General features: G+C 44.8%; 1 protein-coding gene across 2 annotated transcripts in view; it reads left to right on the forward strand.

The window, feature by feature from the left end:
- The window catches only part of Rnf144a (ring finger protein 144A), a 115,712-nt gene that overhangs the window by 20,957 nt on the left and 77,791 nt on the right, over window positions 1-16,964 (forward strand). For both annotated transcript variants that reach the window (XM_052186023.1, XM_052186024.1), the window contains one exon: window positions 7,541-7,723. In XM_052186023.1, the coding sequence (XP_052041983.1) occupies window positions 7,648-7,723 (76 nt within the window). In that variant the 5' untranslated portion in view covers window positions 7,541-7,647. The remainder of the gene's footprint in view (window positions 1-7,540; window positions 7,724-16,964) is intronic.

Raw genomic sequence — 16,964 nt, forward strand, 5'->3', positions numbered from 1 at the left:
GGTTAAAATGTCTTCATTTTTCTCTGCTGTCCTCTAGAAGAACTGTGTCTTCAGTTCTGCTCACAAATAGAATGCTATTAGACAAATGTTTGGCAATTTGTCATTTATTCCCAGATGTCTTTCCATTGGGAAATGACAGCCTTCCATTCCAGCACATGAAGGACCACATTTCCCTGATGACTAAGGATGTTGAACATTTCTTTAGGTGCTTCTCAGCCATTTGGTATTCCTCAGTTGAGAATTTTTTGTTTAACGCTGTACCCCATTTTTAATATGGTTGCTTGGTTCTCTGGAGTCTAACTTCTTGAGTTCTTAGTATATATTGGATATTACTCCTCTAACAGACGTAGGATTGGTAAAGATCTTTTCCCAATTTGATGGTTGCCATTTTGTCCTATTGACAGTGTCCTTTGTCTTACAGAAGCTTTGCAATTTTATGAGGTCCCATTTGTCATTTCTTGATCTTAGAGCATAAGCTATTGGTATTCTGTTCAGGAAATTTTCCCCTGCACCCATGTGCTCCAGGCTCTTCCCCACTTTCTTTTCTATTAGTTTTAGTGTGTCTAGTTTTATGTGGCAGTCCTTGATCCACTTGGACTTGAGCTTTGTACAGGAAGATAAGAGTGGATCAATTTGCATTCTTCTACATGCTAACTGCCAGTTGAACCAGCACCATTTGTTGAAAATGCTGTCTTTTTTCCACTGGATGGTTTTAGCTCCTTTGTAAAAGATCAAATGACCATAGGTGTTTGTGTTCATATCTGGGTCTTAGGATCTATTCCTTTGATCTACCATCCTGTCATGATACCAATACAATGCAGTTTTTATGATGATTGCTCTGTAGTAGTACAGCTTGAGGTCAGAGATGGTGATTTTGCCTGAATTTCTTTTATTGTTGAGAATAGTTTTTGTTATCCTGGATTTTTTGTTATTCTAGATGAATTTGGGAAAATTGCTCTTTCTAGCTCTATGAAGAATTGACTTGGAATTTTGATGAGGATTGCATTGAATCTGTAGATTGTTTTTGGCCAGATGACCATTTTACTATATTAATCCTGCCAATCCATGAACATGGGAGATCTTTCCATCTTCTGAGATCTTCAGTTTCTTTCTTCAGAGACTAGAAGTTCTTGTCCTACAGATCTTTCACTTGTTTAGTTAGAGTCACACCAAGGTACTTTATATTGTTTGTGACTATTGCGAAGGAAGTCTTCACAACAGTCTTTCTCAACCTTTTTATCCTTTGAATAAAGGAAGGCCACTGATTTGTTTCAGTTAATTTTATATCTAATCACTTTGGTGAAGTTGTTTATCAGGTTTAGGGGTTTTCTGGTAGAATTTTTGTAAGTATGCTATCATATCATCTGCAAATAGTGATATCTTGACAACTTTGAGATTCCACCTCACACTAGTCAGAATGGCTAAGATCAAAATCTCAGGTGACAGCAGATGCTGGAGAGGAGGTGGAGAAAGAGGAACACTCCTCCATTGCTGGTGGAATTGCAAACTGGTAAAAGCACTCTGGAAATCAGTTTGGCTGTTCCTCAGAAAATTGGGCATAGTACTACTGGTGGACCCAGCTATACCACTCCTGGGCATATATCCAGAAGATGCTCCAATGTGTAATAAGGGTACATGCTCCACTATGTTCGTAGCAGTCTTATTTATAATAGCTAGAAGCTGGAAAGAGCCCAGATTTCCCTCAACAGAGGAATGGATACAGAAAATGTGGTACGTTTTCACAATGGAGATATTAAAACAATGAGTTCATGAAATTCTTAGGCAAATGAATGGAACTAGATAATATCATCCTCAGTGAGGTAACCCAATTACAAAAGAACACATATGGTATGCACTCATTGATAAGTGGGTATTAGCCCTGAAGTTTGGAATATCCAAGATATAATTCACAGACCACATGAAGCTCAAGAAGAAGGAAGACCAAAGTGTGGATACTTTGTTCCTTCTTAGAAGGTGTACAAAACACCCATGGGAAGAGATGCAGAGACAAAGTGTGGAGCAGAGACTGAAGAAAAGACCATCTAGAGTCTGCCCCACCTGGGGATCCATCCCATATACAGTTACCAAACCCAGACACTATTGTGGATGCTCACAAGTGCTAACTGACAGGAGCCTGATATTCTTGTCTCCTGAGAAACCCTGCTAGTGTCTGACAAATACAGAGAGGGATGATCTCAGCCAACCATTGAATTGAGTACAGGGTCCCCAATGGAGGAGCTTGAGAAAGGACTCAAGGAGCTGAAGGGGTTTGCAGACCCATAGGAGGAACAACAACCAACCAGTACCCCTAGAGCTCCCAGGGTCTTAACCACCAACCATAGAGTACACATGGAGGGACCCATGGTCTCAGCCACACGGATAGCAGAGTATGGCCTGGTCAGACATCAATGAGGGGAGAGGCCCTTGGACCTGTGAAGGCTCATTGTCCCAGTGTAGGGGAATGCCAGGTCAGGGAAGTGGAGGTGGGTGGGTTAGTAAGCAGGAGTAGGGGGCATGGAATAGGGGGTTTTTGGAGGGGAAATGTGTAAAGGGGATAACATTTGAAATGTAAATAAAGAAAATATCTAATAAAAAAGCCCCCCCCCCCCGGTTTGTCTCTCATGAGGATGGCATTATGTTATTGCTTCAGCTTGCTATCCTCATATCTTCTAGTGTTTGCTCCTGCAGTGGCTCCCAAAGCTAATATATTGTGGGTCAGTATTGACCCTCCTGTGTGGGGGCTCTCTGGTGTTGCCCCATCCCCTGATTTCCTAAAGGACACTGGGCATAGCTTTGGCTGCACTGATGGCTACTGGTACCCTGTGTTTGTTTCTCTGTGAGTTGGCATTAGATAGTGAGGTATACCCACAGACTTCTGTTGTCCTTTCCTCTGGTACGCATGCTCAGGTGAGCTCTTGTCTGTCTCCTGACTACATCACAGACACATTGAGTTGTTCTGTCGGCCCCAGGCCTAGGGACCCCATGCTTACCACCTGCCTGGGTCCTCACAGGTGCTTTGTAGCTCACAGCCCAGATGCTCCACTGCTCAAAATGGAAACCTGGAAGCATCTTTGGCCTTTTCTCTTCTCTTTCCTTTCCCTCCTCCCCACTTCTCCTCCTTCTCCCCTTCCTCCTCCTCCTCCTCCTCTCTTCCTTCTGACTCCCTTTTCAAAGTTACAAGGTCCTTCTTCATTTTTCTCTTCCCTCCTTTCCCCTTTAACTTTCCCCTTCTCTTCCTCCCCTCTCCTCTTTCCCTTCTCCCCGTCTCACCCCAATCAATCCTTTATCTTCCCTTCTCTTCCTTTCCTGTTCTGTCTCCCCCTGACCTCCTCTCCCTTTTTGCTTTGCAGTCGGTTGGTTACTCCTGAAACTCACTTCAGAACCCATCTGTCTCCCTTCACTACAGCTGCTAGGACTCCCGTGAGTCTCCCACACCCACTTGCAGAGCTGAGCTGGTTTCTTCTCAGCCTTCTCTATGCTCTGCTTCCATTTCAGTCTGTTATACCACCCCTCAGAGACCAAGAGAGACCTCTCTAAGTAACAGCACCCTTCCCATGCGAGGCTTGGCTTTAATGTATTGCTTGTGACTCACAAGTGTGCATACGCATGAGTGTGCTTGTATATGTGAGCTGATAGGTGTGCACGGATACTGAGACTACAAAGATCTAGCAGGCCTGTCTTACAGTTGCACGGGGAAGCAGATTGTCATCTACAAATTTTACACTTGTGCAGTTTAATTGGGCAAAAAAGAAATAATACAATTGAGAAAGAAAATCTCATAGTGTTTGTAGCAGGTGTGGTTTTGTGTTGCACTGCTTTGGCTGTCCCATGGCACACACGCTTTGGAGTTGTGGCTTGGATATGCTGGGAAAGGGGCCAAGTGATGCTCCCAATTCTGTATTCTCCTCACAAACCTGGTTATTTTAGTGGTTCCCTGTATTTAGTAAGTCATGAGCACATATGGACCCCTTTAGATAGAGATGTTCGTACATCTGATGAAAGGGATCAGTGGGATTATTCCTTTATATTTTCTGCATAAGCTTGGCTTTTGGGGTAATTTACCTTTTGTGATGTCATCCATATTCATATGAAGGACTGCATTAGATTCTATTGGGATTGCTTGCAGGGAAACGAGACATCTTACTTAAAACTTCATTATATTTGCTTCTTAGGACAAACATGTGAATTTTGTTAATTGCTAGAAGGGTCATGGGTAAACATAGGGTTCCATGTTGTGCAGGGCTTTTAAGACCAAGGACTTCTTGCCCATCTCTGTTCCAGGCACACCTACCTGTATCTCAGCAGAAGTCTAAGTACAGGTGAGGAATGGAAGGTGAAGCTAACATACGTTGTTGGTGTCTGCAGAAGGGGCATGGAAACAGGGCCGGGCTCCTTGGGACACATATGGAGAGAGCTGAGCAGGCTCTGCTGTCCCATCACTGGCTCATGCTGCTGGACGAGTGATGCTGTATACTCTGGAGTCAGTCAGTCCTTGCCTGGGGACTCTATGGTAGAATATGCATGACAGATAGCCAGTTGAGAGGCACATGCACTTTAAAAAACCAGAATTTATCATTCTTCATGTATTCTAAATCAGTAAGCAAATGAGAATTAACTTAAACACTTACCATCGTTAATAGTGTCAGCTGACAATTTACCTTTAAGAATTCAAGTGAGGGGCTGGAGCGATTGGTGCAGCAGTCAGAAGTGACTATCACTTTTGTAGAGGACCAGAATTTGTTCTCAGCACCAGCACTGGGCGGCTCACAACTGCCCCAAACTCTAGCTATGGGGAATGGAATAACTTACTGTAGTCTCTGTAGGCAACTGCAAGCACATATGCATATACATAGACATACCTATCCATAAATAACAAAATACAATTTAATATGATTCATTGCTGTAGAAGGCATCCTATATACAGCGCATGGTTCTATGTTCTTTATTAGCACATGTTCATTACACATAGTAGTAGGGTTCATTGTGACATTTCCACACATGTGTATAACGTGTTATGTTCATATTTACCCTGTTTTCCTTTCTTGTTTTCTCCACTCCCACCAGACCCCCTTCTCCCCATCTCCCTTCTATTTCCATGCCTTGTGTGTGCCCATCTTCCAGAGCAAATGTAAGCAGGGTTTTTGACCATGAGCTTTGGGAATGAGGGAGTCAGTGGGCTTTGTAGCCTGGAAGGTTGAAGGACAGGGACATTGAGCTCCTAGCTCAGAGCCCAGGCAGAGAGTTTTGCAGCTGGCACGCCTTTGCAAAGCTCTTCTTGACGCAGCTCAAAAAGGCTCCTATCACCCAACTGTGTGCTGTGTGAGCAGAGTGTTGCTTTCTTGCTGGCGATTGCATTGCTATTTCTCAGCTCTTTCTATGTGGGAACACCAGCAGAATGGTGGATCTCAAGAAGGAATGTGTCGCCTTTTGTCTGAAGAGTCCGAAGTTATTGCCAAGTGAAGGCAGAAAACAGACCAGTGGCCTAGTGGTGGCATTTTCTGAAATAACCATAGTGTAGCTGTTTAAGGCTAGCTTGCATGCGGGTGAGAGGCTTAGGAGGAGGGGTTAGGGCTCTGCTGGGAAAGCAAAGTGCTGAAGTCCTCAGTCTCAAGCAATCTGCTCTTGAGTGTTGTAAGAAAAATGAACACTTGCATGTGGTGTGGGCAAAGCCTGATGTTCTAGTGTAAGGCGAGAGTGAGGGATATGCCAAAGACACACGAGTCTGTCTGCCAGGATGCATCTTCTATCCTGTCATGTGGATGCTCTGCAAGGCCTCATGGAAGGGACCAGGAAACTTCTTCAGGTAGGAGCAGGAAATGGTCACTGGTGGTCTGTACTCCATGACCACAAACTCATGAGAAACAAAAACAAAAACAAAAAATGAGCTCATGCAAGAGTGTTGCAATCCTGGTGAACAAAGGATTTAGACATTCTGCTGCAATCTTACTTTACTTTTACCTTATGTTTATGCATCTTCTAGGAACTTTTGCTTTTTCCCCTCCTTCCCTTCCTTCTCTCCCTTCATTCCTTCCTCCTTCACTCCTTCCTTCTTCCCCGTTTAAACTAACAGTTTCTCAGATCTGTTATTCGCATAGCTTGAAAGTCACCATCTTTGAGTCTCCATGCAAGGTTTTTGAGCATGTTTACAGATGGTCTTGTGACTGTCACCATTACCTGATTCTAGAATGTTCTCAGTAACCCATGTCTATGTAATGAGTCTCAGCAAACCAGGCACTATATTTCTCTCTCCATGGATTTGCCTATCGAGACATTTTGCATGTGAGTGGTTTCATAGAATGAAGAGATTCTGTGCTCTTCATTCTTTAGCCCAGCATAGTGTGTTCAAGAATGAGCTTCCAGCTGGGCAAATGGCTCAGTGAGTAAAATGCTTGCTGAGGACCCAAGTTCAATCCCACAGAACACATGGGAAAACCCATGCATGGCTCCAGCAACCCCAGCACTGGCAGGGATGGAAGGATCCCCTGACTTACTGGACCCAGCTTAGGGCAAATGATGAACTTCTGGTTACATGAGAGACCCTGTGTTAAAAGAAAATAAGGCATGATAGTAATTTAAGGAGAACTTCCTAGTATCTTCTGGTCTTCATACTTGTCTGTACACATGAACATACCTAGACACATGCAGAGATATACATACATACACACACATAGACATATATACAGATAGACAGACGGGCACACATGCACACCACACACACACACACACACACACACACACACTCATCTGTGTCTTAGTGTGAATCAGTACAGTGGTTCCTTTCGTGACCAAAACAGTTGCATAGCCATGCAATATACCAGTTAACAAACATGTATACTGTGTTTCACACGTAGCCTAGTGTGGATGGTGCCACTTTGATCATGTGTGTGCAGGACCTAGTGTGTAGCTGTCTTTCATTTATCTCAGGCATTTGCTGGGTCATAGGCTAGCCTTGACTTTAATCAAGAGCTGCAAAGTATTTCCCAAGCAGGCTTCACTGCTTTGCACCCACACCAGCCCTGTAGATTTCTCTGCATCCCATTTAAAGCATTAAATGTAATTACTGATAGAAAATATGTGCTCTCCCTCATTCTGTCTCCCGGGGTTCTTTTTCCCCCTAATTCCATTTCCCTCATTGTACATTCCTGAGTTGTGGTTTTTGGTGTCGCTTTTCTAGATGGAAAGAGACTTTCCACTGAGTGCCTATAGAGACCATCACTACCCATATCCCTGTAGGAATTTCACTGGGACAGACAGAGCTGGGTGGTCCAGGCCTGGAGGATGGTCCTTGATGATGGATTGATCTGTTAACTTCTTGGTGGGATTTGCTTTTGTTGCACAGTGAACCATTATTACTTCTCTGGCAAACTGTACTGTTACACTGATGCTTAATGTGATAGGTTTTCAGACAGCTGTTTACCCAGCATTCCCTTGGGTTTGGAGATAGGAAGATCAGTGCCAACACCTTGGTCCTCCTTAGCATCCTGACCATGCCATCTTTCTGCTATTCTTGTGTTGACTGCTTTGCTCCCTTGCTTCCTAGGTACTTTGTGCTCTGCTGAGTCTGGTGTACCCAGGGCTCCTTTTCTCATCTGGATGGATGCCTAATACAGAGACCTCTTTCTTCTACCTATGGGAATAAGCACCTGAATGCTCATCAGCACAGCAGGACCCCCAAGACCTGGCTGGAAGATACCACCTCTCCTCACCTCTGCCCTTCCGACAGGTAACTTTGGCCTCTGGAAAGGAAGGCTTAGAGACCTTCCTTTATTTCTTTCTCACTACCAAAGTCTCACGGCAGGGACAGGAACAACTGGACTGCCTGAGCAGAATTCTCCACCCATCCTAATCCATGACATGTAGTCAAGTTCCTTTCAGGGCTCTCCTGGATGAATTTTAAGGGGGTGTTGTAGATGCAGACTGTTAAATTTATGCTTTGGTACAGATCTCTTCGATTGCTTATTTTCCCTGTGTGAGGCTGATGTTGGCACATTCACACTGGATCTTAGTGACAGGATCATGGGGCTGTTGTCACTTATGTGACTCATCCAGGGGTCTCCTGTGTTCATGCATGCTCTGGCAGCATAAGGAATGAGTTCTCATGTGTGCCTGGTGCTTTTGTAACTCAGAACGTGCCATCAACACCACAGTCGCAGGACTGGCTCTTGCTGTCTCTCAGGAGTGGGTGTGAGGACAGGGTAAGGGTAGCCGTGGGAAGACACCATGTACAGCTGGTGGTGTGAGGAAGTCAATTATGATACCTGACAAGACAGGGATGCAGTGAGAAAATAAGGTAGGGAAAGCTTTCTAAGTGCACATACAGCAGTTTTTACAGGTGGCCAGGGAGGCCTTTAAAACAAGTGGGATTGGAACTCAGACCTCAAGGAGCTACAAGCATTAGCCAAGGAACACCCGGGCAAAAGGCATCGTTGAGGGAACCTGAGGTCACTAAGCCTGAAAGCAGTGCATCCTGGGAGCTTGCAGGAGCTCCATGGAGGACAGGGTGTTGTGAAGGGAGTCTAGGAAAGCCAGAGTCCAAACACTGAAGTAATCTGGGTTGTCTGGCAGGACAGCCATTGCATCCTGGGAAACCTGTGCAGTTTTATTTAAGTAGAGGAGGAAGGGAGTCTGCATTCCACCCAAATGACTGATTTTGGTGGCTGTGATGGAAGTGGACCCAAAGAGTGAAAGGCAGAGGTAGAATCTAGGAGTTTGTCCCTGAGACCACTAGAAGAAGTCACACAATGGAAGTGTGTTGGGCAGGCACAGACGTAGTAGAGAAAAGTGGATAAAGACAGAATCCATGAGATGTCATGAGAAAAACCAAAGTGCTTAAAAAGATACTAAGGATGTCTTCACACAAGTGGGCAGAGAGGGAAAGGACTGGCAGGAGAAGGTTTAGACTCTGGAAGGAGCTACAAAGTTCCTTTGTAGAGTCTGTGATGATTATGGGACAGCCCAGTGGGATGCTAAACTGGCACTTTCCCCAGAGCCTGTGTTAAGAGGCTGAGACACACTAAGATGTCATGGATGGCATTCTGACTGGTGGCTGTCGCTTGAAGTAATAAGATACGGGATGCCCAGAGAGGGAAAAATTTAAAAGTTGTGCAGTGGGACCTTCTAGTGTCATGAAGAGGATGTGTGGAGGGTTAGCCAGTAAAGGAGACCTAGAGGGGACATCCAGGAAGGAAGAGGCTGGGCACTTGAGGACAGTTTGAGAAGGAATTTCCAAGGAGCTGTGTCCAGGTGCTCATGGGCTGGGTGAGTCGAGGAGCGATGGATGCTGGGATCTGAGCCATGTGGGTCACTGGTTAGTGGGGTGCTTTGGTCTGGTGGCTGTGATGGTGCTGGCAGGAGTGATGGAGACAATTGGGAACTGCTGTGAGCAGCTTTATTGCCGGAAGAGCGCAATTTGTGGTGCAAAGGTCAGAAGAGTTATTTATTTTTAGTTGGAAACAGTTTCCATGGTCTGTGTGCCAATGTAAGTGGCCGAGTCTAATGACATCATCCACGTCCACCTCAGAGGCTTTTACAGCCGCTCTTGTCTCTGGCTTAGGAAGTACCCGGGGCTTACTGTGGGAAGGCTGTGTGGCGGATATGTGGCTATGACATAGTAAAGGGAAGAAAAAAAAGTCTACTGGCCCACAGCTGTGTTTCTTTGTGATCTAAGAGACTAGTTCTCCTGCTCTGGAGGTTAATGCTGACTGTCAGCCTGGCAGAATCTAGAGTCACCTGTGAGGGAGCTTTTAGGTTGGGTTAATTGAGACCGGCTAACTCATCGCTTCTCGGCCTTTTGGCTAAGATCAAGTGAGACGGGCTAGCTTACCCTAAATGATGGATGACGTCATCCCGCAGGCTGAGGTCTTAAACTGAACAAAAAGGAGAAAACTGATTGGACACCAACCTTCATCCCTCTCTGCTTCCAGACTGCACATGCAATGTGGTCAGCTGCCTCACGTTCCTGCTGCAGAGAGCTGGACTAATCCTGTGTGGCCCAGCTGGGGAGTTGCAGGCACACTGTAGGTCATGAACTGAGTCTCTGCTTGGCTAGACAGAGAGGGACAAAACTGGGAGAGACTGACCTGCTGGCATGCAGGAGAGATGAGTTGTCTGCTCACAGTGGGGGCTGAGACCTTGTGGTGAGACCACAAGAACTGAGGCTGGTGGTGGGGCCTGAGGGGAGGTCTACATCCTGGGAATCAGGGACTTAGAGGAGGGTAGGTGGGCACCTGTGCTCTCTGAGTAATGAGGGAACTGGGACTCTTGGGGTGTTTGTAGAACTCAAAAAATCTCTATGATACCTTCTCCCTGCCCCAGAAACTCATCCATTCTTCTGCCTTGCATTTTCTTTGTTTTAAAAAACTGTCTGCTTGGAGCATCTTCCTGTGCCCAACATCCGCGTACTCCTGTGACTAGCTCACTCTTTTAAGGACGGTAGGACTGATAACTGATGTGTCACCGATGCCTTTCTGTATCCAGTACCGTGTCCAGGTGCATGGTGGCATCAAAAGTGTCTTTTCACGTGATATTCCTGTTGCCCATCTCTTCCTTGGAATATAATGCTGTAAGATTTTAGATTCTCATTAACATTGTAGGGCCACTGCAGCCCTTTCTGCAAGGCACTTATGGTCCAGAAACAGACTCTCCCAGCTGTGGGGATAACCATCAGAGAGCAGACCAGAAACCTTTCCAAGGCTGAGTGGATTCTGCATTTTGTCCAGCATCCGCCCACACCCACCTCCTAGGACATTTGCTTAGGAATCTGTCTCAGATTTCAAAAAGTATGAAATAGCTTCATACAGGAAAAAATCAGGTTGCAGAGGCCAAACTACCAGAAAATGACATTCTGGCACAAGCAAAGATGATTTGTTAATGTTTAGGGTTAAAACATCATGGTTCAGATACCTCCAGATAACCTCAGTATCCACCACTGGAGTGGGAATAACAGGAAATGTATGGATTTCTCCTTTTTGTTCTAATTGTTTCCCTCTTTCTTCAATTTGAAAAATAGCCTTTTTTAAAAAAATGGGATGGGGGAAAAATCTGACTGAGAAAATTTGGCTGGACCTTGACCCTCCCTTGGCCTTGGGAACAGCTGTAATTCAGAGAACTACATCTGGCTACTCTAGCTCTCTGCTGCTCTGCAGTAGGCTTTATAGCCTACAGGGCCAAGGTAGCTGAGGACCTCAGCCAGGAAGGCAGGTCTCGGTGCCCTGCTTCCGTGGGCTCAGAGGCGCTCGCCTAGAGAAATGATATCATCACTTTATTTTTTTAGGCAGGGTCTCTCATTAATTAGAAGCTTCATGTTCCAGCTAGGATGGCCGTCCAGCAAGCTCCTGGGATCTGTCTGTTTCTCCTCCCTAACACTGGAGTTACAGGCATACCACGCCCAGCTTTTCATGGGTTTTGGGGGGTCGAATTTAGCAGGTGTTCAAACCAAGTGTTCTTGTGCACTGAGTCAACTCTCTAGTCTTCTTGTGGTTCTTCACGTGACACAATTGCATGGACGGACTTTGTGAGACATACCTACATAGGATAGGGATGGTCCATTTTGACAGGTTCATTGGAAGCTGTGAACTTTTATCCAAGGAGCAATCTGAAGAACAGGAGAAGACCCAGAAGGAGAAGCTGGGGCACGTGCTGAGCAAAAATTAATGTGTCCTTCCTCTGATTTTAAAATGACAGTTATTTGTATTATACCTGCAAGGACAACAGCGGAGTTTCATAGACACACTTTCACATTTACAGAAGTACCATGTGGCTGTCTCCCACATTTGCTTTGTAAGTAACTCCACACTCTAGTTCAATTTACTATTGGTGCATTAAATATAAATGAGAAAGCCATTAGTATCTTGGCCTTGTCAGATGCTTTAGAGTGGATAGCATAATTCAGCCATCACAACCTCACTTCAATCCAGACTTCACTGGTTATAGTAATCATTGTGTGAGCTGTGCCTTACCCTATATTTCTCAATGTTTTAGAACCTATGTCTCCTGCGTATGTATTATACACAGAGTATATAACCAAAATGAAACATTCGTGTTCAGATCCTAGGAGGGGCTGCTTGCAATGGAGCACAGGTATAACTGAAAGGTTTGAACATAATCAGTCTCTTCTCATTTCTATCATTCCAGCAATGATCAAAAGAGCTCACGGGTCCTCATCAGAATATGGTTAAAGAATTCTTGTAATAAAATTACAATCACAAGCTCATTCCCCCCAACTTCTTTCTATGTATATGGACCTAAAACAGTATGTATGTAAGAGGCAAGTCATGGATAATATTGAGTTATTTATGTAATTCTCATGTGGTCTTTTGATATGGTGTAGCCTTCTTTCCGTTGCTATGACAAAACACTGACCAAAAGCAACTTAAGGAAGGAAAAGGGTTATTTGAGCTTGCAGGTCACAGTGTGTCACTGAGAGAAGTCAGGACAGGAACTTAAGCAGGGACCTGAAAGAGAAACGATGCCACTCCTGGCTTTTTGTGTAGATTCTGGTATCTGAACTCAGGTCCAAGGCTCTTTCCCACTGAATTGTCCTCCAAGCCTGGGGTCCAGTTGAGTCCTATTGTTCCCAGTAGCTGTAGTTACAACCCAGGCACTCTCGTCACAGACTTGGAGGTTATTGTCAGTCTTCGCTATCTCAAGCCTGCTGCTATTCATATTCTTACATGTCTTTCTTGCCCACAAGTGCATTTTCCCCCTTGATCAAATACCTACAAAGGGAACCTGTGCTGAAGAGAGATTCACTAATAATCAGAAACAAGAGACCACCATGGTAGTTTTCTGAAGTATGCTAAGCTCTACTCTCTTGCCAGTTGAGAACCAATCTCCGGTAAAACTGTGCTTTAAAAGCATCCTATCGCTTGGCACTGTGGGGCTTGTTAATTAGGACAGCCCACACCTCACACTCCACCCTCCTCGGGGTTAATGGCTATTGTGTATCTTTGCTCATCTTTATCCTGTAAGCAGTATTTTTCCTCACCGACTTGAAAAGCCAGCCCTCATACATGCTGAAGAGGATTGTTCATTCTGTGTGCTAAAAATAACACCTCCCAGTCTGTGCCATTGATTTTCATTTTCTGTGGAGAGTCTTTTGGATGGCCACACATCCTTGACTGCAGCATACAGAATCTTATCAATTTTGCCTGACAGCTAAGGCCATGCATCGGATAGGCTCTGTATTCCAAGGTTTTAAATTGACGCTTCATGTTCTCTTTGGATAGATTTGTCAATTACTGGGCACTACTTTGTGTGTGGGGATATTGTAAACTGACATGATTGTTACTTTGTGTGTGGGGATATTGTAAACTGACATGATTGTTACCCATAGGAGACAAACAGCACCCAGGGCTCTATTGATCAGGCCTCCTTTCTCCACCAGTCTTGATGACGTGCACACCCTCTTCCGTGTTGTGTATTCATGTTTTGGGTTCCTTCTGCCATTTTATCTGCTCATTCCCATGTCACTACAGCCTGTGGGTTTACTACAGCTCTTGAAGAAAGCTCCACAGCTGAACCAGATAAAGATGTAATTTCTTCATGCCTGTGTGATTGAGCCTTTAAGGTTCTATAAAATGGTAGAGCTAATCAATAAAGCATTATAGCGGCAGAAGCAAAATAAGACGTGCCCTGATCTGGATGTCTTTAACTTGTCAACTTGACATAGCCAGAATCATCTGAGAGGGAAGCCTTGATTGAGGAATTGCCTAGATCAGTTTGGCCTTGGGCAGTTAGGTCTATGGGATGGATCTGTTGTATTCGTTGTTAACTGATGTAGGTGGGTCCTGTCCACTGTGGGTGGTACCATTCCTAGGTAGGTGACTTAGGCTGCATAAGAAAGCCCTAGAGTGAGCCCTAGAGTGATCTAATAAGTAAGGCCAGCAAGCAGTGCTCCTCCCTGCACCCTGCCTGGGTATATTCCTGCCTTCCCTTTCCTCCGTGGTGGACTGTAACCTAGAAGTGTAAGACAATTAAACCCTTTACTGAACACCTAAGTTGCTTTGGTCTTGGCATTTTATTGCATTAACAAAAAAGAAACCAGAACACAGCCTGAACAATAACAGTAATAGAAAAAAACCCCACTAAATCCAACAAACTTCATTGATGAATGGACTGCAAGTCATTGAAGCTGCAGGTCAACAAGACAGTACTACCATTTTCCCCCACTGCACCTTTGTATGGGGACAGTGGGTGGCCCTCATATCTCTTCTTAACAGCTTTGTTTTCTCCAATCCTGTGCTTTCATATAGATGTGCCTTGCCCATCTGTACTGGCTAGTTCTATGTCAACTTGACACAAGCTAGAGCCACTTGAGTAGGGGGATCCTCAACTGAAAATGGTCCCAACAAGTTGGCCTGTGGGCAAACCTGTGGTGCCTTTTCATGTTTGATGATTGATTTGGAAGGACCCAGATCACTGTGGGTGGTGCCATCCCTGAGCAGTTAGTTGGTTTTGGGTGCTACAAACAAGCAAACTGAGCAAACCAGGAAGCAGCATTCCTCCATGATGATCTATGCATCAGCTCCTGCCTCCAGCTTCCCGCCTTAAGTCCCTGCCGAGATTTCCCTGGGTGACAGAGCATGTGTGTGTGACCTGAGAATCAGAAACTGAAGTGAACCCTTTCCTCCCTGTGTTGCTTTTGATCATGGTGTTTTATCACAACTGTAAAAACTCTGACCAACACACCATCTTCTATGGAGTTTGTTCCCAGCTGCCTTAATTTGGGAATGACAGCCTTTAGTGTCAGCCAACTCATTCATTGACTCTTTCACTGGTCCCACATGTAGCCACTTTACCAAATCTTTAGCACTCTTTAGCATTTGTCTGAAGGTTCTCTTACATATAAAAGTCAGTTGTGAATAATGGAAATTAGCTTACTCTTCTTCCTATTTCTGTTTGTTTGTAGGTCAGGGAAGAGTGCGAGCCAGGGAAGGTGTTCTTTCCTTGTGCCTGATTTTAATCAGCACTGGTTGCTATCACCCTCTTTCTATGTTCAATGTATTAGGCGAAGGGAATCCTGCCTTCTTTTTTTCTTTGTTTTTCAGTGTTCCTTCTTCTGTTTTTATCAAGGATGCTTGATGAGGTTTCTCTCCATGTGTTGGGATCGGATCCATTTCCCATCATGTTTTTTACCCCCTGTGTTATGTGACACGTTGTTTATTGCAATGTCAAATACTCTTGCTGTCCTTGGAGAAACATGTTTAAATACACGTCTCACACACATCTGGATTCTATTTGCTCATATTTTGTTTTAAATTTTTCTTCCTTTACTCATGAGAAAGTTTGGCCAGTGCTTTTTCCTTTCCCTTAACTGCTTTTATCTGATTTAAGAGAAAAGTGACTTTCTTAACTCTCAGTTCATCACCCTCCCCCCCATTGTCTCAGAAGACTCTTGACATAATAATGTGAATTACCTGCTCTTGACAGTTTAGATGTGTTCAATTATAAATGAAGCTTAGTGATCCATCATGAGAAGACACCATGGTGAACAGTGTGTGCGTGATGGGAACTCAACTCTGTTCTTCTTCAAGGTCAGTGAGTCCTCTTGACCTCTGAGTTACCTTTTGGATCCTTAGTGCTTCATTTGAAGTCTACTTTGTGCCTGGACATTTTGTCTTTATAGCATCAGAGGGAAGTGGACATCTCAGCTTTGTCTTTGTAGCTCCTGAATGCTCATAAATCCCCGTGGCTCAAAGCTGACTTCGTTGTGTGGAACATTGAAGGTTGGATCTCTTCTCTGCTAGGAGGTGTCTCATAAACATTGTGTACGTGGTCAGTTGGTGAAGAGGCGTGATGACTAACAGCCAAGGCAGAAGAAGTATTTTTGATCCATTTGAGCTAGGTGAACAGTTCAGGCCTCCTCACTCTTGTGAAGGAACTTCTGCCTATGTCAACAACATGAAGGAAGACCATTGCTGCAGGTGTAAGATTAGTAATTATCTGACCAGGGAGATGGCTTAGTCCCTAAGAGGCTGCCATGTAGGTGCGAATTTGGTGCCCCCAGAATCTATGTTAAACAAAAACCTGGGGTGCCTTGTAATCCCAGGGTTGGAGGGACAAACATGGGTGAATCCTTGGGGCTTACTGGAAGCCCAGGCTAGCAGAATTACAAGCTCTGGCTTCAGTGGGGGACCCTGCCTCAAACAGCAAGGTGGAGATCAATGGCGGCACTGGCCTCCTCACATCTGTGCATACACTTTTCATTTTTTTCCCCAGGGATTTGAAATGTGGGCACATGTCAGGGTTTTACTGCCAGGTGCATTTACAAGGTGTTTGTGGCACAGAGCTGGGTCCCTTTTCTCCTGCATGTCTTACTGTGAGTTAATACGGTGTCTAAAAGTGGAACCACAGAAAGTTCAGCTTAGAGTGAATGGCAGGGATCATTCTGTGCAGGGGTTTCCAGATGTTATTTTGGGCATAGCAGTGTAGCAATGCTTTCTCACAGGTTGTCTTAAAAAAACACATTCCTTAAGACTAAGTTATAACAACATTCTGCCCCTGGCTCAGATTGAAACTAACTCTGGTGGCCTGTGTTCACCCTGATCTTCCAGCAGATGCTTCCAAGACAAAGACAGAATATCCACAAAACCCGTAGGAACTGAATTTACTCTTGACCTCATGTCAGAAGTGCAGGAACTCGTCATCAGAAACTTCACAGAGCTGGCCAGTGGCTAGACCAGCACATTTCCAGAGCTCCCCTCCAAACACCCTAATGTGCCTTCCCACAACCAGGCACAATAGCTCCTTCATGCAAGGCAATTAGGAAATGGTTGGTACACTTCACCTTTATTACCCCCCCACACACAAACACACACAAGTGCCTATTTTGGAAAGTGTGTGCATTCTATGTATGCCTGATGGATGTTGGATGCCACGAGTTGCAGATGATTGTGAGCCACCTTTCGGGTGCTAAGTACCCCAGTCCTGGAAGAGCAGCCAGTGCTGTTAATTCATTTCTGCTT

The sequence above is a fragment of the Apodemus sylvaticus genome, chromosome 6 (assembly GCF_947179515.1).
Source record: "Apodemus sylvaticus chromosome 6, mApoSyl1.1, whole genome shotgun sequence".
Classification (NCBI taxonomy): domain Eukaryota; kingdom Metazoa; phylum Chordata; class Mammalia; order Rodentia; family Muridae; genus Apodemus; species Apodemus sylvaticus.